General features: G+C 35.4%; 1 protein-coding gene across 1 annotated transcript in view; it reads right to left on the bottom strand.

Moving 5' to 3' along the window:
* The window catches only part of DSG1 (desmoglein 1), a 37881-nt gene extending 12421 nt beyond the window's left edge, over window positions 1-25460 (bottom strand). The window contains exons 1-8 of the mRNA XM_007455156.1: window positions 25416-25460; window positions 16459-16494; window positions 16063-16194; window positions 14694-14849; window positions 12945-13089; window positions 6836-7002; window positions 1742-1876; window positions 1249-1434 (exon numbers count right to left, since the gene is read on the bottom strand). Of these exons, the coding sequence (XP_007455218.1) occupies window positions 1249-1434; window positions 1742-1876; window positions 6836-7002; window positions 12945-13089; window positions 14694-14849; window positions 16063-16194; window positions 16459-16494; window positions 25416-25460 (1002 nt within the window). The remainder of the gene's footprint in view (window positions 1-1248; window positions 1435-1741; window positions 1877-6835; window positions 7003-12944; window positions 13090-14693; window positions 14850-16062; window positions 16195-16458; window positions 16495-25415) is intronic.
* Between the last annotated feature and the right edge of the window lie 438 nt (window positions 25461-25898).

Here is a 25898-nt window from a genome sequence, read left to right as displayed (position 1 = left end):
CATATAACCTATTTTACAGGGATGCTGTAGAGAATAAACTAAATCATCTGCACACTGCCTCAGTGAATGGAAGCTTGTAGGCATGGTGACACTTTATGAAGACATAAGAGACAAATGATCACACATTCCTGTGGGGACAGAATTCCTTAGGAGTTTATTTCCCAGAGCAATTCTGAAGGAAGAAAACAGTTAAAAAGGGATTACATTTCACCATGAGGAATACATATTGCATGCATCACGTACAATCCATGCACAGCTACTGCAGATTTTAAAAAATAGACTGACAAGTCTTGTAGCACAGGGTGAAATCTTCACTATCAGCTCCCTAGGAGTCAGACATTTTTCCCCCTCGAATCTCAGAGAAAATTCTACTGCAGGTAAATGTGGTGGATCAGTAATATAGAGGGGACACAGAAGAACTGTGTTGACTTGGACCAAATCTCTATGACTTGGACCAAGTCTCCAGTGTACTTATATCTGTAATAAGCCTGGGTCAGCTGCAGAATTGAGATGAGAATGTGATAATTCTACAATTAAAGTAATTTAATTTTAATTCTGTGAAAACACACTGGATGAACTATAACTTTTAATTTATGTGATGAATGTTATTAATGAATAATAATTGATGTACAGTGTTGACAGGGACACTTTTTTTTATGCAATGTTTAATCTGCTTCAAAAAATATTCTTCAAATATGTAAAACAAAACCTTAAGGATTAGTCGTACTTTGTTGTAAGCATAAAATAAGATTTGTGTTTAAAAATGTATGATCTGGGCTTCCCTGGTGGCGCAGTGGTTGAGAGTCCGCCTGCCGATGCAGGGGATGCGGGTTCGTGCCCCGGTCTGGGAGGATCCCACATGCCGCGGACCGGCTGGGCCCGTGAGCCTGGGCCGCTGGGCCTGCGCGTCCGGAGCCTGTGCTCCGCAACGGGAGAGGCCACAACAGAGAGAGGGCCACATACTGCAAAAAAAAAAAAAAAAAAAAAAAAAAAAAAAAAATGTATGATCTGTGAGGGAATATTGTATTGATAGAAAAGAATTTCAAGTAAAAAGTTCAATGCCTGTCTTTATGAAATTGTATAAGCAGAAAAACTCTCTATAAAAAAGCTCTATATCATGTATAATTCTAAAACACAGTAATTTTTATTCTTTCACCCACTCAAGTTTGTGAAATGTTAACATCATTTTAAGATTAACACTTTGAAAAAAACCAAGAAAACAAAATATTTAGGATAATTATTCCATACCTTAATAACCTTTAAAGTTCCCACATTTGTTCTTTCATTCATTACTATGTCAAACCAATTTCCCTCATTTCCAGAGATAAAGAAAATGACTGCCATCCAGTTAGCTGAGAACTCCTCATCCAAATCAATTATTCTAATCTGGAGCAAATTTGAATTTAGAGCATTTTCTTCAATACTTATGGAATACTGAAACAAGAAGTAAAAAATTTTAGCACAAACTATGTGAGAAATAGAACTATATTAGTTTTATATAGAATGTTTATAGTTATTCATGATATAGAAAAGAGATCTATGTTTGTGGTCTCATTTTTCATTGTTCAAATAGTGGTTTTTTCATATGTATTATGTAAACAAACATGAGATGAAATATTTGTGTACATTTGGGTTGTGTGTGACTAAAGATGACATGTACATATATAAATAGAATTGTTTGAACAAATTTTAGAAGGTAATGAACCTAAAGTTGTTGCTAAATTCAAGGACTAATACTTACTGATGACTGTTCCATGTATGGGATGTTATCATTGACATCGAGGATTTTAATGCTGCATTCACACTCTGCTGCCATACCATCTGCTCCACCATCGCGGTCTGAGCCTCTTACAACTAGAGAGTACTGGCCATATTGCTAAAAATACACACAACAAACAATACCACAGTTGATGTAGACAGTTTTTATTTTGTCTCATACAAAGATCTTTTAAAATGTTGGATCAACATTTACATAAATCTATGATGAAGATAGAGGTAACACAGAATATTGAAAATTCGAAAATTTCACATGAATCAATATGAAGTTGCCACTTCTATTCCCAAAAATTCTTATTCAGCATCATTTAAAAGAAGCAAAAATTTTAAAAGACATCATTCCTTATTATATGTTGAAAAAGTTTATAAAGGGTGAAGCAGAACAAAATGATCAGGAGGGGAGATATTAAGATTTACTAAGAATTTATGGAATTAAAATTCTGTACCCCAAATTATCAACCCCTGAAGAATAAAGAGATAGCAAATGGTTTGCATTTTTTGGGGGGTGGCAGTACAGTTATTGATGATCTGTTTTCTTGATTCTACACAAAGGTACTTAAATTTTTAGAAGCTGGTAAAAGCCATGAAGCCTTTCCCTGACACATGCATATATGCATCCTCACTCAAAGTTGTGGATATAATTTTAGAGGATTCATAGTTAGAGACGTCTTGAGGGCTCTCCACAAATGCCAGGTTAAGAATATCTGCTCTGAGAAAAAGGGAGAGGGCTCAAATCAATAAGATTGGAAATGAAAAAGGAGAAGCTATAAAGGACACCACAGAAATACAAAGGATCATTAGAGAAAACTACAAGCAACTGTATGCCAATAAAATGGACAACCTGGAGGAAATGGACAAATTCTTAGAAAGATACAATCTCCCAAGACTGAACCAGGAAGAAATAGAAAATATGAACAGATCAATCACAAGTACTAAAATTGAAACTGTGATTAAAAAACTCCCAACGAACAAAAGTCTAGGACCAGATGCCTTCGCAGGCAAGTTCTATCAAACATTTAGAGAAGAGTTAACATGGATTTCTTCTTCTGAAACTATTCCAAAATATTGCAGAGGAAGGAATACTCCCAAACTCATTCTATGAGACCACCATGACCCTGATACCAAAATCAGACACAGATTCCACAAAAAAAGAAAACTACAGGCTGATATCACTGATGAACATAGATGCAAAAATCCTCAACAAAATACTAGCAAACAGAATCCAACAATACATTAAAAGGATCATACACCGTGATCAAGTGGGATTTGTCCCAGTGATGCAAGGATTTTTCAATATCTGCAAATCAATCAGTGTGATACACCACATCAACAAACTGAAGAATAAAAACCATATGATCATCTTAATAGATGCAGAAAAAGCTTTTGACAAAATTCAACACCCATTTATGATAAAAACTCCCCAGAAAGTGAGCATAGAGGGAACCTACCTCAACATAATAAAGGCCATATATAACAAACCCATAGTCAGCATCGTTCTCAATGGTGAAAAACTGAAACCATTTCCACTAAGATGAGGAAGAAGACAAGGTTGCCCACTCTCACCACTATTATTCAACATAGTTTTGGAAGTTTTAGCCACAGCAATCAGAGAAGAAAAAGAAATAAAAGGAATCCAAATTGGAAAAGAAGAAGTAAAGTTGTCACTGTTTGCAGATGACATGATACTATACATAGAGAATCCTAAAGATGCTACCAGAAAACTACTAGAGCTAATCAATGAATTTGGTAAAGTAGCAGGATACAAAATTAAGGCACAGAAATCTCTTGCATTCCTATATACTAATGATGAAAAATATGAAAGTGAAATTAAGAAAACACTCCTATTTACCATTGCAAATATCTAGGAATAAAATATCTAGGAATAAACCTACCTAAGGAGACAAAAGACCTGTATGCAGAAAATTAAAAGACACTGATGAAAGAAATTAAAGATGATAGAAATAGATGGAGAGATATACCATGTTCTTGGATTGGAAGTATCAACACTGTGAAAATGACTCTACTACCCAAAGCAATCTACAGATTCAATGCAATCCCTATCAAACTACCACTGGCATTTTTCACAGAACTAGAACAAAAAATTTCACAGTGTGTATGGAAACACAAAAGACCCCGAATAGCCAAAGCAATCTTGAGAAAGAAAAACAGAGCTGGAGGAATCAGACTCCCTGACTTCAGACTATACTACAAAGCTACAGTAATCAAGACAGTATGGTACTGGCACAAAAACAGAAATATAGTTCAATGGAACAGGATAGAAAGCTCAGAGGTATACCCACGTGCATATGGTTACTTTATCTTTGATAAAGGAGGCAAGAATATACAATGGAGAAAAGACAGCCTCTTCAATAAGCGGTGCTGGGAAAACTTGACAGCCACATGTAAAAGAATGAAATTAGAACACTCCCTAATACCATACACAAAAATAAACTCAAAATGGATTAAAGACCTAAATGTAAGGCCCGACACCATCAAACTCTTAGAGAACATAGGCAGAACACTCTATGACATAAATCACAGCAAAATCCTTTTGACCCACATCCTAGAGAAATGGAAATAAAAACAAAAATAAACAAATGGGACCTAATGAAACCTCAAAGCTTTTGCACAGCAAAGGAAACCATAAACAAGACGAAAAGACAACCTTCAGAATGGGAGAAAATAGTTGCAAATGAAGCAACTGACAAAGGATTAATCTCCAAAACATACAAGCAACTCATGCAACTCAATATCAAAAAAACAAACAATCCAATTCAAAAATGGGCAGAAGACCTAAATAGACATTTCTCCAAAGAAGATATACAGATTGCCAAAAGGCACATGAAAAGATGCTCAACATCGCTAATTATTAGAGAAAGGCAAATCAAAACTACAGTGAGATATCACCTCACACCAGTCAGAATGGCCATCATCAAAAATCTACAAACAGTAAATGCTGGAGAGGGTGTGGAGTAAAGGGAACCCTCTTACACTGTTGGTGGGAATGTAAATTGGTACAGCCACTCTGGAGAAAAGTATGGAGGTTCCTTTAGGAACTAAAACTAGAGCTACCATATGATCAGCAATCCCACTTCTGGGCATATATCTGGAGAAAAACATGGTTCGAAAGCATACATGCACCCCAATGTTCATTGCAGTACTGTTTACAATAGATGAAAGCAACCTAAATGTCCATCGACAGATGAATGGATAAAGAAGATGTGGTACATACATACAGTGGATATTAGCCATTAAAAAGAATGAAATACTGCCAGTTGCAGGAACATGGATGTACCTGAAAATTATCATACTAAGTGAGGTAAGTCAGACAGAGAAAGACAATATCATATGATATCACTTATATGCAGAATCTAAAAAAAAAGATACAAATGGACTTATTTACAAAGTGGAAACAGACTCACAGACTTTGAGAATGAACTCATGGTTACCAGTGGGGGAAGGGTGGGGGGACGGATAGGTTGTGAGCTTGGGACTAACATGTACACACTGCTATGTTGAAAATAGATAACCAACAAGGACCTACTGTATAGCACAGGGAACTCTGCTCAATATTATGTAACAACCTAAATGGGAAAATAATTTGAAAAAGAATAGATACATGTATATGTATAACTGAATCACCTTGTTATATACCTGAAGCTATCACAACACTATTAATAACTATACTCCAATAAAAAGTTAAAAAAATAATTAAAAAATAAAATAGTTAACCAACAAGAACATACTGTATAGCACAGGAAACACTGCTCAATATTCTGTAATAACCTAAATGGGAAAAGAATTTGAAAAAGAATAGATACATTTACACGTATAACTGAATCACTTTGCTGCACACCTGAAACTAACATAACATTGTTAATCAACTATAATCCAATAAAAAATAAAAATTAGAAAGAATAAAATATCTTCTCTGGTGGCTTGCCAGTGATTGCAGAGTTCCTTTACTTTTTAGAGCTCTTCACCATTACAACTCTTTTCATGTTAAAGGAAACCCACTAGGCCCTTTAAGAAAGCTTGAGAGAGAAATACCTAAATAGTCAATTTCTTCTTATGGTAATTTTCAAACAAGTAAAAAAGGACATAATGGTAACCTAGAAACTGATGGCATTTGGATCAATAAAGAGTGTTAAAATAATCTGATTTATCCTAAATCTAGGAATCATTAGCAGGGAGATGTCATTTTAAAATAACTATAATACTTAAAATGAAATTTAATTAAATATCAAATAGAAAATAAAACTTCCTCATTTATAACTCTAAAATATATGCACATCAGTTATATTCTATCCACATTAAAAATCATAATGGAAAAAGTTGATATTTTAAAATTAAAACAAGGGACCACATGGCATTATAGAAACCATGCAATGCTGGTTCTAATTTGGTAAAAATCAGTAATTATTTTTTTATTTGTAAATGAAAAGACTGGTCTGGATGTTACTTAATTCCTATCCGTCATTCTGATTCTGTGATTCATTTCCCAAAGTACTCAGTGGGCTGTCAGTAGGTGAGTTATAGGAAGAGAAAAAAAAAAGTGTTCTCTTAAATGCGCCTAGGATATGCTCGCTCAAAGAAAGATAAACAAACAAATAAACAAAACAAAAAAAGAAAGATAAACAAGTTTCTTAGCCTGTAAAAATTCTTGGAGCTTCTACCGTGTTCACACGCATTGTGACTCACCAAGATGGGAGACATAATAGCAATTGTTTCTTAAATTTATTTCATTATAGGACATACTTTAAAAAAAAAAAAAAAAGGAGCTTTTGCCTCTACCATGTGTATATTTTTATGTACTCTCAGAATGTAGTTTTCTTAAATTGAGACAAATGCTAAGTAAGATTAAATGAAAAATGAGTATAAAATCTATTTGAGGGATTCCTATTTTTTTCACCTCACAGATATTTATGTCATTACCATTATGTGAAAAGGTTATGTAATTAAAATTTTAAATACTGTTTTCTTTTTTTTTCTCTTAGAACTCTTGCTTTTAGAATCAGTTCCTTTGAGACTACAACTCACTCAAAGAAAAAAGAATTACCTCTCTGTCCAGAAAATTATTCATTGTTCGAATTTCTGCAGTGTATCTGTTGATAATAAACATTGGTGAATCAGAAGGTTCTTGTCTTACGATCTTGAAGGCTATTTTTGAGTTCAAATTATTTGGTTCATCTGCATCAGTAGCATTGAGCATCATCACCAGTGTATCTAGAAATTAGGAGAAATTGATTGCAAATGGATAGTTGCATTTTTGTTGTAGTATAATATATATTGTTTTTCCCACAAGGTGTTAGGGTTAGTTGGTCCATATAATGGGCACTCTACCATTTTCCCTTTCTACTGCTTCGACATACCAATATCTTAGCTCCTTTCTATACCTTTGTCTTGATGAAAAGATCACATTTTACCAGGGACCTTAGACATTACTGATAGCTAGAAAACAAAGAAATATTTTCTTCTGCCTTTCCATTTCTTATTCTAGTATAATTCTTTTTTTAAAAGGCTGCTATGGTGAAACAAAATGATATAAGGCCAGACCAACTCATTCCCAACTATAGCACTTTCTAGCTATGTGATCTTGGCCTCAGTTTCCACATCTATAAACAGGGATGATAATAGTACCATCCTCATTGAGTTCATGAAAGAATTAAACATCTATATGAAGAAAATTATGTGAAGTTCCTATTGAATGATGCACATTCAATAAATATATATTATTGTTGTATTTTGCGTGGTCTCTAGTAAAATGCTAAGTAACTAGTAGGTTTTAAAAAATGCTTGTTTAATTACATACTTTGTCCTATCCTTCACTTTTTCCAGTAATCTTATTAGCAGTTTTGATGAAGAACACTGGAGAATGTAAAAAGCTTCCAGCATTCATAAACTAGATTTCTCTACAATCAACTCTGTTCCAAGCACAATTGGCCTGTCTGTAGACACCAACTACCAGCTCCCATTTCTCTCTCCCTCAATCTCTCTGTGTGTATTCATTTCAGCATCATTTTTTAAATGTTTTCATAGGCATTTAATTCATTAATTATGGTGTGTTCATACAACGAAATCTCATGCAATTGTTAAAAGGAATGAAGAAACATGTATTTCCTAATATGGAAATGTGTTCAAAATATATTTCAATAAAAACTCACATTGTGGATAAGTATGTAAAATATGGTCACATTTGTTTCTTCTTTGGAAACACGTTTATATATATTTACATGATTATAGAAAGTATGTACCTAAGTAACTAGTGATGGTACTTGCCCCTGAAAAACGGTGCTAGGGAGAGCAAAGAACGCATTTCTATTGTGTTTTTACTCATATTTTGTGAATTTTTACAACAAACATTCTTTTTTTTTAAAACATCTTTATCGGAGTATAATTGCTTTACAGTGTTGTGTTAGTTTCTGCTGTATAACAAAGTGAATCAGCTATATGCATATGTATATCCCCATATCCCCTCCCTCTTGTGTCTCTCTCCCATTCTCCTTATCCAACCCCTCTAGGTGGTTGCAAAGCACCGAGATGATCTCCCTGTGCCATGCAGCTGCTTCCCACTAGCTATCTATTTTACATTTGGTAGTGTATATATATCAGTGCTACTCTCTCACTTCGTCCCAGCTTATCCTTCCCCCACCAGTGTCCTCAAGTCCATTCTCTACGTCTGTGTCTTCATTCCTGTTCTGCCCCTAGGTTCTTCAGAACCATTTTTTTTTTTTTTTTTTTTTTAGATTCTGTATATATGTGTTAGCATACAGTATTTGATTTTCTCTTACTTACTTCACTTTGTATGACAGACTCTAGGTCCATCCACCTCACTACAAATAACTCAGTTTTGTTTATTTTTATGGTTGAGTAATATTCCATTGTATATATGTGCCACATCTTCTTTATCCATTCATCTGTTGATGAACACTTAGGTTGCTTCCATGTCCTGGCTGTTGTAAATAGTGCTGCAATGAACATTGTGGTACATGACTCTTTTTGAATTATGGTTTTCTCAGGGTATATGCCCAGTAGTGGGATTGCTGGGTCATATGGTAGTTCTATTTTTAGTTTTTTAAGGAACCTCCATACTGTTCTCCATAGTGGCTATATCAGTTTACATTTCCCCCGACAGTGCAAGAGGGTCCCCTTTTCTCCACACACTCTCAGCATTTATTATTTGTAGATTTTTTATGATGGCCATTCTGACTGGTGTGAGGTGATACCTCATTGTAGTTTTGATTTGCAATTCTCTAATTATTAGTGAGGTTGAATATCTTTTCATGTGTTTGTTGGCAATCTGTATACCTTCTTTGGAGAAATGTCTGTTTAGGTCTTCTGCCCATTTTTGGATTAGGTTGTTTGTTTTTTTGATATTGAGCTGCATGAGCTGCTTGTATATTTTGGAGATTAATCCTTTGTCAGTTGCTTCATTTGCAAATATTTTCTCCCATTCTGAGGGTTGTATTTTTATCTTGTTTATGGTTTCCTTTGCTGTGCAAAAGCTTTGAAGTTTCATTAGGTCCCATTTGTTTATTTTTGTTTTTATTTCCATTTCTCTAGGAAGTGGGTCAAAAAGGATCTTGCGGTGATTTATGTCATAGAGTATTCTGCCTATGTTTTCCTCTAAGAGTATTATAGTGTCTGGATTTACATTTAGGTCTTTAATCCATTTCGAGTTTATTATTGTGTATGGTGTAATGGAGTGTTCTAATTTCATTCTTTTCCACGTAGCTGTCCAGTTTTCCCAGCACCATTTATTGAAGAGGCTGTCTTTTCTCCATTGCATATTCTTGCCTCCTTTATCAAAGATCAGGTGATCATATGTGTGTGGGATTATCTCTGGGCTTTCTATCCTGTTCCATCGATCCATAGTTCTGTTTTTGTGCCAGTACCATACTGTCTTGATTACTATAGCTTTGTAGTATAGTCTGAAGTCTGGGAGCCTGATTCCTCCAGCTCCAGTTTTCTCTATCAAGATTGTTTTGGCTATTCGGGGTCTTTTGTGTTTCCATACAAACTGTGCAATTTTTTGTTCTAGTTCTGTGAAAAATGCCATTGGTAGTTTGATAAGGATTGCATTGAATCTGTAGATTGCTTTGGGTAGTAGAGTCATTTTCACAATAGTGATTCTTCCAATCCAGAAGCATGGTATATCGCTCGATCTGTTTATTTTATCTTTGATTTCTTTCGTCAGTGTTTTATAGTTTTCTGAATACAGGTCTTTTGCCTCAGGTAAGTTTATTCCTAGGTATTTTATTCTTTTTGTTGAAATGGTAAATGGGATTGTTTCCTTAATTTCTCTTTCTGATCTTTCATTGTTAGTGTATAGGAATGCAAGAGATTTCTGTGCAGTAATTTTGTATCCTGCTACTCTACCAAATTCTTTGATTAGCTCTAGTAGTTTTCTGGTAGCATCTTTAGGATTCTCTATGTATAGTATCATGTCATCTGCAAACAGTAACAGTTTTACTTCTTCTTTTCTGATTTGGATTCCTTTTATTTCTTTTTCTTCTCTGATTTCTGTGGCTAAAACTTCCAAAACTATGTTGAATAACCGCGGTGAGAGTGGGCAACCTTGTCTTGATCCTGATCTTAGGGGAAATGGTTTCAGTTTTTCACCATTGAGAACGATGCTGACTATGGGTTTGTCATATATGGCCTTAATTATGTTGAGGTAGGTTCCCTCTGTGCCTACTTTCTGGAGAGCTTTTATCATAAATGGGTGTTGAATTTTGTCAAAAGCTTTTTCTGCATCTATTGAGATGATCATATGGTTTTTCTCCATCAATTTTTTAATATGGTGTATCACATTGACTGATTTGCATATATTAAAGAATCCTTGCATTCCTGGGATAAATCACACTTGATTATGGTGTATGATCCTTCTAATGTGCTGTTGGATTTTGTTTGCTCGTATTTTGCTGAGGATTTTTCCATCTATGTTCATCAGTGATATTGGCCTGTAGTTTTCTTTCTTTGTGACATCTTTGTCTGGTTTTGGTATCAGGGTGATGGTGGCCTCTTAGAATGAGTTTAGGAGTGTTCCTCTCTCTGCTATATTTTGGAAGAGTTTGAGAAGGATAGGTGTTAGCTCTTCTCTAAATGTTTGATATAATTCGCCTGTGAAGCCATCTGGTCCTGGGCTTTTGTTTGTTGGAAGATTTTTAATCACAGTTTCAATTTCAGTGCTTGTGATTGGACTGTTCATATTTTCTATTTCTTCCTGGTTCAGTCTCGGAAGGTTGTACTTTTCTAAGGATTTGTCTATTTCTTCCAGGTTGTCTGTTTTATTGGCCTATAGTTGCGTGTAGTAATCTCTCATGATCCTTGGTATTTCTGCAGTGCCAGTTGTTACTTCTCCCTTTTCATTTCTAATTCTGTTGATTTGAGTCTTCTCCCTTTTTTTCTTGATGAGTCTGGCTAATGGTTTATCATTCTTATAGCAGCATTTTTTAAAGTTTAAACTGTAGGTATAGTATTTTAACGAATAGAATTAAAATGTAAGAATTATTTGAACTTACAAGAAGTTATACCACTTAACAGTTAAAAATAACTATGGGATGCTGAAGTTTTGAATTCAAATGAGACATTATCTCTGCTGTTTTTTTTAATATATCTAGGACAATCTTCAATGGTACACTAAGCAGTTAATATACTATCCCACCCAAGTGACTGAATATTTGGCAGTTAAAATATTTCCTTTTACAATAATCCATAAGGAAGCAATTGCACGTTTAGAATTTTAAAGCCCTTGTGTAAATACTCGTTCTAGTTTCTAGATATTCTGGTGCCCCTCCACTATCATTCCTTGAGATGGTCAGCTTTAAATATATTGTACATGGAGGACCAAAGAGGATTAGGTTTGTAATACATTTCAAATACATACTATCAGTGACTTGAGTAAAAACAAACAAAACCCACATTTATTATATCATATATAAGAAGGGGCAACGATGCTTGTTTTGCATTTATTTGTTGTCAAAGAAAAGCTCTTTAAGATTATGGCTACCAGATAGCTTGTCTGGAAGTGATTTCTATGTGTGACTTTAGAGTCGTTAAAATTAAAAAAAAAAAAAAAAGGCAGTATAAATAGAAATGGATGAGATTCCTCTTCAAAGTAGTCAGGTTGGGAGGCTAAATTCTCCCAGTGCCTCTGTCATCATTGTGCAAAGTACTTTTGGATTTTTTCCTTAGGAATCTACTACAGAGCTGGTGTGTGAGAAAATGCTTCCTGTTACTTTAGAGTTGCTCCTTGTGTATGACAGTTGGAGCTGCTTCCACAGTTGAAGGGAAAGCCATTATGGAGATTTCCTCATGCCTCAAGCATGTTCTACATGCTTTTCCAACCTTATCTTTTACATTCATGATAGAGTACCTTGACAGAGTTTAGCCTCTAGTTGTCTGGCTGTTAAGAATGATCTGGTTGAACTACCATATGACCCAACAATCCCACTACTGGGCATATACCCTGAGAAAACCAAAATTCAAAAAGAGTCATGTACCAAAATGTTCATTGCAGCTCTATTTACAATAGCCCGGAGATGGAAACAACCTAAGAGCCCATCATCGGATGAATGGATAAAGAAGATGTGGCACATATATACAATGGAATATTACTCAGCCATAAAAAGAAAGGAAATTGAGCTATTTGTAATGAGGTGGATAGACCTAGAGTCTGTCGTACAGAGTGAAGTAAGTCAGAAAGAGAAAGACAAATACCGTATGCTAACACATATATATGAAATTTAAGAAAAAAAATGTCATGAAGAACCTAGGGGTAAGACAGGAATAAAGACACAGACCTACTGGAGAACGGACTTGAGGATATGGGGAGGGGGAAGAGTGAGCTGTGACAAAGCGAGAGAGAGGCATGGACATATATACACTACCAAACGTAAGGTAGATAGCTGGTGGGAAGCAGCCGCATAGCACAGGGATATCAGCTCAGTGCTTTGTGACCGCCTGGAGGGGTGGGATAGGGAAGGTGGGAAGGAGGGAGACGCAAGAGGGAAGAGATATGGGAACATATGTATATGTATAAAGGATTCACTTTGTTATAAAGCAGAAACTAACACACCATTGTAAAGCAATTATACCCCAATAAAGATGTTTAAAAAATAAATAAGTAAAATAGTCTTGTTTACTTAATAAAGTAGACTACTTACTGGCATTAGAATTTTCTTCTATTTGTCCTAGAAAAGTAGACATAGAAAATACCGGAGGGTTGTCATTTACATCCAAAACCCTGACTCTGAGCTCGAGAATTCTCTCTAAATCTTGGCCCAGTGAATTCACAGCCCGACAATAGATCTAGGAGAGAAAAGAGGAATAATTACATGGTGCAATACATATTTATTAAGTTCTTGCTTTCTTTGAGCATTATGCTAGGCATTGTGGGAAACTAAAAGAACAGTAAGACATATTACTTCCTACTTGAAGGTAGACACAAGTAGTACTTATAATCAATAAGGGGAGGCAAACACTAACTCAAAATCCCATTTGAGAAAAGGTAACACGATAAGTTACACGAAGGAAGAGCAAAATTACTGTGACTTCATAGGAGAATGTAGTGATTGAGAGATCTTCAAAGAAAATTTCAACAGGTGGAGCAGGGAATTGGCAGGGTGTTTCAAGCAAAGGGATTTACATGAGGAAGGAAATGGAGTGGTGAAAACTCGTTGTTGGAATTAGGAATAGGGTTTATGGGACTTGAGAATGTGACAAAGGAGAGTCACACGGGGGCTTCAGAGAAATATAGCATTCATGAGATAAGTGTGGCTATGTGGGTGTTTATATTATTATTTGGTGTATGCAAGTGTAATGCATACTATTTTGCCTATGTGATATATTTCATATAAAAATGCATTGTGCATCAAGAAAAGCTAATAGGCTGGCATGTTGATTTAGAGTTTTCAGGGAAACATTGTGGGAGACAAGGCAGGAATACAGACTTGGAACAGAAGACTAAGGAATTAAAGTAGTTCGAGGCATACGGAAAAGCAGTATGAGTGAAAGCCTGCAAGCGTAGATTACTATTTGAAGGCATTTTGGAAAATTATGGAGTTTGAATAGAAGAGGTTACAAGATCAAAGAAAGTTTTAAAATTGTCTTTAGTTTTATTTTTCAAGTATTACCAAGTGTTGACCCTAATGATAGATGGAAATGGATTAGCAGCCAATGGAGCAAGCAAAAGAAAGATGAAAAAACAAAGTTGATTGATTAAGGTTCTTGGACAGGTAATTATGGGAAAATAGATAGCTTTGGGGATAAGCAGTTGAGAAAAAGAAGAAAATCGATCCCATTTTTGGATTTAATTCAGAACATTTCTGAACTGGAGGAGAGAGAATTAATTGTGGGAGTTTGTGATGAAGGGCCTCAGACTTTTTAATGAAGTTGGTCACAGGTCAGCTTCATAAAGTGGAAATGAGGCGGAGGGTTTGAAGTTTTGTCACAGCAACTGTAAAGAATAGAGTGAGATTCGTTAAGGGTGAATTAAAGTATCTCCAAGGCACATCCTGAGTTCAGGTGAGCTTGAGCAATGTGATTTTATCATAAAGTATGTTCACTCAGGAAAGGCTCCATCAGGAGCTCCAGAATCATTTGGCACTGGAGTTAAGAGGAACCGATATTCTCAACTGAATTAAAGTAAAAGAAGTTAGGTGCTTGCCCTTCCAAACAAACACTTTAGCTTGACACCGGGGACTGACCAGAGGTTAGCATTTTTGCTAAGGCAGTTAAGCAAACACTCCTTTCTGTCTTAATCTTTTGTTTCTTTTGGGTCATAAGATGCTCATGAAATAAGGGACAACCAAAAATGCCTAATATTGAGACTCTTGAAATCAAATCAAGTATGATCTGCGCTTAAGATAGTCCAAAAATAATATAGGCCTGAACATACATATTCACCCACTTACAATGAAAAAAGGGGTGACCTCTCGATCAACTATGGATGTTATATTAATTTCACCAGTTTTTTGATTAATAACAAAGATCCCATAAGGTGGTTGATCAATTCCTACTCCAGAGATGTGGTATGTAACTTGCTGGTTTGCAGCACAATCTGAGTGAATCTGCAGAAAGAGCACAGGTGAAAACATACATTACAGGGAGCAAATCAAGAGTGCTATGTCCAGAGTGCAATTCTCAACTATCTTGAGAATTGTTGAATGTGAGTATCTGTTATCTTTTGAGAAATGCTGGAAATAGAGAATTATTTTCCTAGATAAGAGGAATAATAACAGCTTTATATTTTCAATGGTAAATGACAACATAATAAAAGAAATTCAATTTCTGTTTCTACCAAATTAGAAAGAAGTAAAATATCACCCTAATAAATCTAAATCTATGCAGTCGTCTTTCATGCATTCATTCATTCAACATTTACAATGGATCGTATTATTTTTAGTCTCTGTGCTAACGTTGAGGCTAGAGTAGAGAGCTCCTTGCAGTCTTAAGGAGTTTACCAATATTATTACATAATTTTGATTTTTTGATTAAAAAATTTTTTAATGTAAAGTTTTAGAAGAAAGTTTAAAGTAGATTTATGTAGGCGACAAGAGTTATCTGACTGTGTAGATTTTAATTTTGAAAATGACGAGGATGTGAAACCAGGGCTCTCTTGGAAATAAAAAATTGTACGACTGTAAGCAATCTTATGGGGAAATCTCTATGTAAATTTGTGTATATATGTTTGTATGTGTGAATCTGTGTGTGGGGATACGTTTCCGTGTGTGTGTGTGCACACATGCGTGTGAGGACGTGTGTGCAAAAGGAAGAAAAGGGAAAATAAAAGGAAAAGAGCGTATGAAACAGGGTACATTGTGAATGTCCATAACAAAGCCAAAAGTAGGAATTCAATTCTAAGAAATTAGGAGGCAGAAGTAGCACACATTGAAATAGTTCCTGTGAATGTGCTGAGCATTAAATCCATTGTAGAAATCACTATATTTTTTTCATCTAGAGTTTGGGGTGACATATGATCATGTATATTAATTTCACCAGTGTGGTGAGTCAACGTTTAACTGTTTACCCGAGTGCCTAAATTTCTTAATTTATACTTTTAATGGCTTCAATTTTCATAATCTTTCATAATCTTTCAGATTATAGTTTTGTTCTGTATAATTCAGATTATAATTCAGATTATATAATTCAGATTATAGTTTTGTTCTGTATCATAATTTCTCAGTGAGATGTGTTCATAAAATATTTAAAAGATAGGTTCTTTTGAAAATTTAACTCCATCCATTCTGATTTTCGATTTTATGCTTTGGGGTTGATACTTACTTTGGCGATTGGGTTCCTCTTTGAGTTGTCCTCACCTTCACGACAGGCTGCAGCGAACTTGATCCACTCACGTTTTTGCCGCCTGATGGAACGCCACTTGATAGTGCCATTTTTACTGTTATAATCTCTGACCTTGGGTGGGCAGGATAAAGTAATAGTATCTATTAACTTTTATCCATAATTCACGTTCCACTGGAGCTTTTGGAGGATGGGGTAATTATAATGTCAGAAAGAGAGGATGTTTCATTGGGAAAATTGGTAATTTTGATAATCTATTAATTTTAGCATAACATTAACTTTACTTATAAGGATGAATTTTCTTTGGAAAATATGTTGCTTCTCCCAAACTGTTTTTCTTATTTTTAATTTGGAAAAAATTAATTTGCTATATGTTACCTGGATTTGAAATTCACTGTTAACTTCCAGCACCACCTATAAAAAAATAAGAACCATAATTAATTTTTAGTTGAATGCTTTGTAATTCATGCTATCTCACAGCTTAAAAAAAAATTAAGCAATAGTCTTGTGGGTCATTAGCAGGTGAATCTGGTTTTATCTCTCAAGTTCTGATGACGATGCTAAGGATTCCTTTATGTTTGGTTTTTACCTTTCAATTTTGCTCTTCTTTTCATTACTTTTATTGTTAACCTCTTTTTCATTCTTAGCCTATGCAGATACTTGTAATCATATGAGCTAGGACATTTGAAGCTAGAACCCAGGGAGAATGAGAGTTGGGAACTCAGGACCTCTTAGTAAATCTTGTGCCTGAAGAGCTGGAGATACTCGGATGCTATTTAGTGATTCAACAGCATGTTATGATACTAAAATATTTGATGATAGTTTTGGGATCTGACTAGCCACAGATGGAAACAGAAAAAAGAATTGGAGTAAAGAAATGATATAAAGCAGAAAATATCAGGAAAGCTTTGGAATATTTGCTTTTTCACTGTCCAATTCTAGATGGAAGATTTTCTAGTATTCTTGAAAATCTTAAGGTGATAAATCTTTAATTTGCTTTGAAATATGAGAATAAAAAGTTCCAAAATAAAAACAATTTTCTTTATGTAAAATTGAGTTCATATTTGATATTTTATTGTTGGCACTAAACAAAACATGATATAAATGCATCCTTCCATAGCAATGAAAATAAATTACAAGACTGTAGGGACAAATTGCTGTGTAAGCAACTTTCATTAGTCTTTTCTCCTGCATTAAACAATTTCCCGGTCAAACAAGTGAGCTAGTCAAACAGAGCTTTGCCTAGTTTCGACTCTGGCCTTGATCTTTACATATGATTTCTAGTGAAAATCATACATATAATTTAAATTATTTTTCTCTAGAAACAAAGGCGTTTCTAAAAACACACACACTTATATATTAAGTCTAATATATCAATATGCTTAGGACATTGTAAAATATCTATCTAAAAATTAGGTGTGGATTTGAAGGGTTTGTCTACATTTATTAAATTTAATTTAGAATCATTAAAGATAGTGTAAATTCTTAGCTTTTTTTCCCCCTAAATAAGAAGTTTTGAACTTTATCTGTTTTGTTTTTCAGAATTGCTAATTATGAAAACTGTTATCACAATTAGATTTTATCTGGACTGTTGATAAAAGAAAATTATAGTTTGCATTTTAAAAAATATGAATAACAGTAATTTCAAAATATAGTAAATTACTTTTTACAGTTAGTTTCAATTTCACCATTAAAGAAAAATAAAATTTTAGTCTCCAAGTACATATTTTTAAAAATTGCCATAACTGATAATTCAGGAAAATATGTGTTTATGGTTAATATGAGTGTGTAAAGAGATAATGTTTTTATTATAGGAATTATACACTCCTGGTATCTATTTAATGTTAATCATTATCATTAATCACCATTACAGTTCACTGAATGATAACTAAGTACTAGGCAATGTGTTTAGAGAAATCCGTGCATTCAATCTTCATTAGTACATGTGGTCAATACTATAATTGTCTCCAATTTACAGATGAAGAAATTGAGGTTTGGATATTAATTTAGGGCTAAATACAATCCAGCACAATTCAGCCGAAATTTGTTCTTGAGGTGTGGGTTTTACAATAAAGTATAAGAGCCTATTCCAAGTAAATTACTAAGTAAAATATACTACAAAGAATTGACATTATTACAACTTTGAGAATTCAAAATAATTCTGATTTTAATCTAATCTCATAATATCCTTGTGAATTAGGAAGGCTTATATACAATAGTAACAACAACAATAATAGTAATACTATGGGGTAGGGGAGGGGGTAGAAAAATAAATGGCCCAAATCATCCAAGTTACTTTGGACAAGTAACTGAAATGTTATTGTAGAGTCCTTCTTGGGCACAGAATTGAAATGATGTTAATGCAGATGTGTATTTCTTGCTACCTCTGAACTCTTGAACACTTTTTGCTCTTGTTTGTGGGAGTGGGACGACTGGGGTGTGGGTGTATCTAATTCGTCTGTTTGGAAGCCATTTCTTCATAGCTACAGAGTTGTGTATGCGTCTGTTACCTGTCTTGTACTTCCCTTACCATACTGAAGTGTCAGTGCCTGCTGTTTGTTTTGGAGAACTATGCCAGATGACTAAGAAACCTTGCAACTTTATGGAGCTGGGTCATTCTTTTTCCCATGAGTAGCAACTTAGGCAGAAGACCAAGCAGGTTTCACCACAGTGTCAGGCTCTCGACTGGATTAGTAATTAAAACACTGCCGAGTCTGCTTAAAAATGTGTTTTGTTGACATAACTTTATTGTGATTTGCTCCGAGTCCAGAAAAAACTCTGAAACAGAGTCACTCTTCGACTTTCAAAGGCAAAACAATGAGATAAAAGGAGGACTTGGCAGAGTCAGAAAACTCTCAGTGTACTTCCTCAATTCTCTGAGCTTTAGTTTTCTCATTTGTGAAATGGTGGGGGTAGACTAAATTATATAGTTACCTTTTCAATTCTGACATCAAATCTCTGTGTGCAGTAGGAAAATATGGAAGTTTTTTGATCACGGTAAAGGCATGATAAAATTGTGGGTTTAAAAGATTACTCTGCCAACAATTGGTGGGAGTGGTGGGAAGACTCAGTGATTACAGGCCACCAGCAGCTGAATGTTTTGCATGAAATCAGGCCAGAGATGAGAAGCTGAACAGGAGCAGTGGCCATGGGGACAGATGGGGCAAGATCAAGGGGGAGATACTGCATGGTTGAAATTGACAGGGCTTGAGAACCAATGAGATGTGGGAGTCAAGAGAGGGAAGAATCTCAGGTGGTGGCAGTTTTAAATGGGCAGATCAGGAGCAAGGCCACAGCAGAATTTAGCTGGTTAGAACACATCAAGTTTGAGATGCTAGAGAAAGGCCTGGGCAAAGATGCTTAGCAGTTTGAAATATGACTTGGCACCATGAACAGTGGTGGTCCAAGACTGATATATGGAGGAATATCTTCGCAGGTAGGTTAGTTGAAATCATGGGAGAATTTGAAATCCCTCAAGAACACAGCAAAGAAACAGCCTGTGGGTGAGAATGAAACTAGGGGAATCCCTACATTTATATAACTGGGAACAATGACAAGAAATGAGAAACAAAAAGAGAAAAAAGAAGAAGTGGCTGAAAAACAATAGGAAGAAAATATCATTGGATGTCAAGGATGTCAAAGGAAGGGAAAAGTGAAAGACAGATGGGTGTGAACTGTATCAGATATGAAATAGTTGAGCAGAGTGAATCCTGAGGAAATCTGAGATTTTCTGTGACCTTGAACAGATGCTTTCAGTTGGATGGAACAGAGCCTTTCTGACTGAAAGAAACTGGGGAATAAGATGGAGGGGAAAAGGACATAAACCATTTTATTTTCTTTTGCCCGTGCTGCGAGGCATGTGGGATTTTAGTTCCCTGACTAGGGATCGAACCCGTGCCCCCTGCAGTGGAAGCACGGAGTCCTAGCCACTGGACAGTCAGGGAATTCCCAAGAGGGCATAAAGATAGTCACTTTTCTAAGACGTTTGGTGATTTAAAAAAAAAGCAACAAAAATATGTGATGGTAGAATTAGACGTAGTGTCCAAGAAAATATTTTGGGAGAGGGAGACGGGGTTTTGAAGGAGGAGAAAGAAAAGAGTAAGAAATTTTGATTTGAAAGTGGAGAGGTTCAGAATGAAAGTCCTTGATGGAGATGTCATGATGGGGAGAGTGGGAGGGAATAGGCAGAAAGAAAGGACTTTGAAGACAGGGTAAGGAAGAGAGGAGGATGGAGATGAAAATCACTTGATTGGAGAGAGAAATTGAAGGACACTATCCTGAATGATCTAGACCTTGTCCCTAGAATAAAGATAAGGTTATTTGGGGGGCAATTAGGGGACTAGTTTGGATTCTGAAATGAGTTGGGAATATGTTCTGTGGAGACTGTGACAGAGACTCACTTGGAGATGAAGACAGCGTTGTCAAGCTGAGTGCATCTCAACTCTCTTGACCTCTGCCTATGGGTGTTGCGGTGAGTCACTTAACCATTTGGTGCCTCAGTTTCCTCATCTGTATATGAGACTAAAGCCCTTTCCAATTAAGACATTCTAAGAAAGCAGTGCATAATTCACTTAAAGCTCATCCTCAATGAGTCCTCCCTGAATCATTATTTTAGGAGCCAATCCACGTACTTTTTAAAAAAGCCACAAGACACAAAATTGCATGCTAATTTCAATGACTCTCTAATTATACTCATTTTTAGTTATTTCTTTTGATATTGAGGTTTACATTTCTTTGCATCTTGAAAGTAGTAAGTGATTTTTATAAGGAAAACCTCTTGCATTTAATAATTGTAAGGTAGTCTTCCACAGTCTCTTGATAGTTTTTTAAGCATCAAATTCTGATGTGTTTAACTGTTATATACATCACAAGGATGAACCTGAGATAAAGCTAAAATATAATAATTTGCTTCTTTTAAAAAAACCTCCTGTTTTGTCTTTCTTTTGTATTACTTGGACAATAGCTATCAGTCTGGAGTTGACAACACCTTGATAGCTCATTCCTCATATTTGTTTATTGGCTTATTTATTTATTTGACAAATACATATCAAATGTATATCCATACTTGGGTGTGGACCCAAGGCTGGATTAAGACTTTCAAAGGGCTTAAGCCCTAAAACTATTATGGTAAGCCTTAGATTAAATGTAATAGTGCATCGTAAAAATACATGATAGGGAAATTCAGCATGATTATTTTCATGTTTAATACCCTGATGATTGTTTGGAGTGTGTGGGGGGAGAAAAAGATAAACTATCCCAAAATTCCCTTTTGATGCCTCTACTTTGTGAATTAAACATCTACTGAGCAACCTTGCACTGGTGCAAGGCACTGTGAAGCATACAAATGTGAGTCAGAACAGAACCTGCCCTCCAATAACTTACAGTCAAGTCATTTTATGAGCAGCAGGCAGCCATTAATTTCTGAAGATGTGGTTTTTCATTAGACAAGGTTGTGCCCTGTGCTCATAGACCAACTGAGAGTATGGATCAGCAGCCAGTGGCATTTAAACCACTTTGACTTGCCTAAGTCCATTAAAGGACCTTGCACGCCAAGCATAGCCAGCAAGGGTGACATGACTCAGTGTTCTGTAAGGGTGTTCCCTCACTGAGAGAAGCATAGTGAGTCTAACTGCAGTACTGAGCATGCATCCTGCTTCTGTGTTAGGCAATGCCTGTTAGGACACAGGGAACCTCAGCAACAGTGTCCTTGAAGAATGTGTAGTGGAGAAAAGAATTATCAGAAATTAAGTGCTCTGGGTATAGACAGTGTTATTTTTCTAGATTCATGAGTCTTGTTAAGTAGGTAAATCTTGTCCTTTAGGGGCCATGCCTTCAGATTTATCCAGTTAGCATTTCCTAGTTCTTTAGGCTTTCTATTACCTAAATCAGACACAGCAAAATGTGTTGCTCTGTGGCAACTCAAACCAATTAAATGACAAATTTGTACTCTCTATTTTCATAAAAGTGAAAGAACATGGTGATCCTAAATCTGCTGTGAAATTCCAAAGCTTTTAAGAGCATCATCATTTTGCTTAAATACAATTTATAAACTTAACAGGTGAACTGAAATGCTGCTTCCATTTTCTATAAAATATTTTACTGAAGTTCTAATGTCTATAATATGTATCACTGTAATATGTGCACAAGAAAGCATAAAGAATCCTCTCTTTTGCTTCTCTTCTGTTTGGTCTGTACTAGTTTGTTAGTCCTTCTCTTGCTTTAGGCATCAATGAACACAATATGGAAATTTAAGATGACTGATTCACATTAAGTTGATGAATTATGTAATAAAGTATATATTACATTCTGTGTATTTTAGCCCTGGTCCTGAGAAATACTCTAAAAACACCTGCTTTATCCTTAATAATTTCAGCTAAGTTCAAATTGTGGAGTTAGCTTATCAGGTGGTCAGGAGGGTTTTTTTTTTAAAGGAAGTATTAACCATGGAAAGAAGAGAAGCTAGGCTGGTATGATGATCTGAAAAACTGATCAATCCTGGTAATAGATAAAGATAGGTTTATTTGTTCTTTGAGTGTAAGCTGCAGAAGTTGGCTTTTATAGAAAAAGACACCTTGAGATTTGTATTGATTTGAGGTGACTGATGGGACCTGGTAAAGTCACAAGTAAGTTTTAGAAATCAATAGAACTATAAAAATTCTAGTGGTTCTACTTTGCTTTCCCACAGTCACCATGCCATATCTTATACCACTGTTACAACCATTCACAGGGATTTCTTATATTTGATGCAAAGGTAACATTGTTTTCTGGTCTAGAATTCATTCAAACCACCCGTCAGACCCCTGCCCGCCACACACACTAATCTCATGGAAACGAAAAAGAAAGAAAAATAAATGTACCATCAACATCATTTATTTGGCTTGCAGTGTTATAACAGCTGCAAACTATTGTCTGTCCAGCCAAGTTGTCTACATAATGGAATAGTCGTGTTTCAAAATTGTCCAAATATACTCCCTAATGTAGATTTTCACTTACCAACTTTGAGCAGAGAAGAATATAAAGACTTTACATAGATTTCTTTCTTTCTTTTTTAATTGGTAAAAGCAAACATTCAGAATAAGGCAAGCAGAAAAGTAAGAGGAAGAGTTTGCTATAGTGATGGTTAATTTTCAGAAAAAAGTATTTTAAAGCAAAAATATATTGGATAACTCCAAAGGACATTTATCCAAATCATCTGGTAAAATCAGTAGTAAAAATAAATTGTGATTTTCTAAACCTCAGAAAGTGAAATGTTTTACAAAAAATGTTACAATAACATGAAATGAAACAACTCAATTCTTTATAAGTTCTCTGAGAAATAATTTTCGTAAGGTGTATGAAAGACTTATGATTGATCCAAAGCAAAATATGGCAACAAACAAACAACCTACATATAAACAAACAAAAACTATCCAGACTCAGAAAATAAAGTACAGGGCTTCCCTGGTGGTGCAGTTGTTAAGCTGCCTGCCAATGCAGGGGACACGGGTTCGAGCCCTGGCCCGGGAAGATCCCACATGCAGCGGAGCAACTAAGTCCTGTGCACTACAACTACTGAGCCTGCGCTCTAAGAGCCCACGAGCCACACCTACTGAAGCCCATATGCCTAGAGTCCGTGCTCCACAGCAGGAGAAGCCACCGCTATGAGAAACCTACAAGCGGCAAGGAAGAGTAGCCCCTGCTCGCCACAACTAAAGAAAGCCCAGGCGCAGCAACAAAGACCCAATGCAGCCAAAAATAAATAAGCAAATAAATAATTTTTTACAAAAAGAAAAGAAAAGAAAAGAAAGTACAAATGCCCAGAAATCTCTGTACAAAGAAAGTTCAATGAGGATACATGATTTTGATAAAATGATATATTGTACTGAAGAACGACTAGTTACAATTGGCTGTTTAAAGGAATTTTATAGGATGTAATTAGTTAGAAATAATCTAAAAATAGTAAAAGAAGGCATCTTATAGATTCAATGAAAGTACATAAGCATTTGAATACACTTTAATCAACTGACACTATAATAGGCCTTAATTGGATCAAGGTTATATGAAATTAAAAATAAAAGTATTTTATTATTGCATAATTAACAAGTGCTCCTATGTTCAAATGATGTACTCTGTGGTGCTCATTAATCCCTGCTGTGTCCCAAATTATGATATCATCTCATCCTCAGGATCACGTCCATGGAATAAGGCTAATGTTTGAAGGCCAGTTTGGAACTACAGCTACAGCTTACTGATGCTCATTTATAACTAAATTCACTGGCTATGGCCTCTCAATTAAAAGTGAATTCAAGTTAACCAGCATATGTTGAATCAAAGATCTATCTTGTTATTATAGAAACCCAACAATCCAGTTCAAAAATTAAGCAAGTAGAGACACATATGCACCACAGCACTACATCTTGCCAAACTATAGGACAATTTACCTGGCACTCATCTCTTTGGATTATATTAACCTTATTTTGATAAAGACTACGATTTTCAATTTTTCAACATAAGTAAAATTGAGTCAACACACTGGTGTTGCCCTTAGAATTATCTCTAAAGAGAAGACTAGTAACATGTAGGGGGGCAATGATAAAGCATTCTGTTACATTTCTCTGATCATAAAATGTACAACTTTTATGTCACGGTCATTACTGACTTTCCAGTAGTAAGAACCAGTATCATAATAATTATACTTACTCCTTTATTATAGCCATCCCTTCACCTACTATGTCATTTATAAATCTCCTGTACTGCCATTCTTTTTGAAATTAAAAAATGTTGTTTTAAATGAAGTTATAGTTTAGCACTGTGGGGCTTCTGCTATTAGTGATATGGACCCCCAACCGCATATGGAACCATTGAGATTGTTTGGATGGTGAAGCCAGTCACAAACAGCTATGATTTTAATTTGTATGGATCCTAATTTTATGTTTTAAAATTTAGAGTGAATCTACTAGCAAAGATACCAAAAGTATGGGAAAATGTCTAGGTTAAAAATCAAGATACACCTGGGAGATTAGTTTTCAAAGCCTACCTGCAAAAGAGAATTTGAACAACAAAATGCTATTAAGTAGTGATATGACTTTCCCAAATTCAGTGTTTTCCTGGCATGACTTAGCAATGACTTTGATGTCAAAGATGTGATATGATGAGTTAACACTGATGCATTAATATGATCTTGAGTCTTCAATTAAGGAGAGAAACACTATTTAAAAATCTAGTTCCTAAAATCACCTTATCATTAACATAAACCTTTAACAGGTTTAGGTTGGAAGTAACATAAAAAAACATTTAAAATCCTCACTTGTTTACAGTGAAATGATGATGGAAAGTTTTTAACAGGATCCACTTACCAGGAAAATGAACAGCACTGCAGCTGTTCTGAAGGGCCAGTTCATTGCTGCTGGGTTCTCTTACATCCAAGACCAAGGGTGTTTTGTTTGTTCTTCTCTGTTCTTTTTCCTCCCCCCACTCAGCTGGTGTCTGCTTAAAATAATTTCTCAGTAGGTGTTCTTATGTGCAGGCTTTGAGGTGTTTCTTTCTTCTCTGGGAGCAGGTCTGAATGTGCGTATAACCTGTCTAGATCCCCACCCTAAAAACTTGGGCTGGTCTCATTGCAGCGCTTAACAAGATCATCATTGCTCTCGGGTAAAAGCTTGGGGACACACCCTCTTCTAGCTGAAAGGCAGCTCTTTGTGAGGCATGGAAGATTCATTCCTTTATTGAAGGTTTCCAGTGGTAGGCATTTAAAATGATCAGAAGTGTGGAGAGTTGTACAACTTATAGGGGCTTTTCACCCTATGCTTTATTTACAGGTTGTTTAGCTTCTTCCCATG

The sequence above is a fragment of the Lipotes vexillifer genome, unplaced genomic scaffold (assembly GCF_000442215.2).
Source record: "Lipotes vexillifer unplaced genomic scaffold, Lipotes_vexillifer_v1.1 scaffold90, whole genome shotgun sequence".
Classification (NCBI taxonomy): domain Eukaryota; kingdom Metazoa; phylum Chordata; class Mammalia; order Artiodactyla; family Lipotidae; genus Lipotes; species Lipotes vexillifer.
This window is presented reverse-complemented; position numbering and strand designations above follow the sequence as displayed.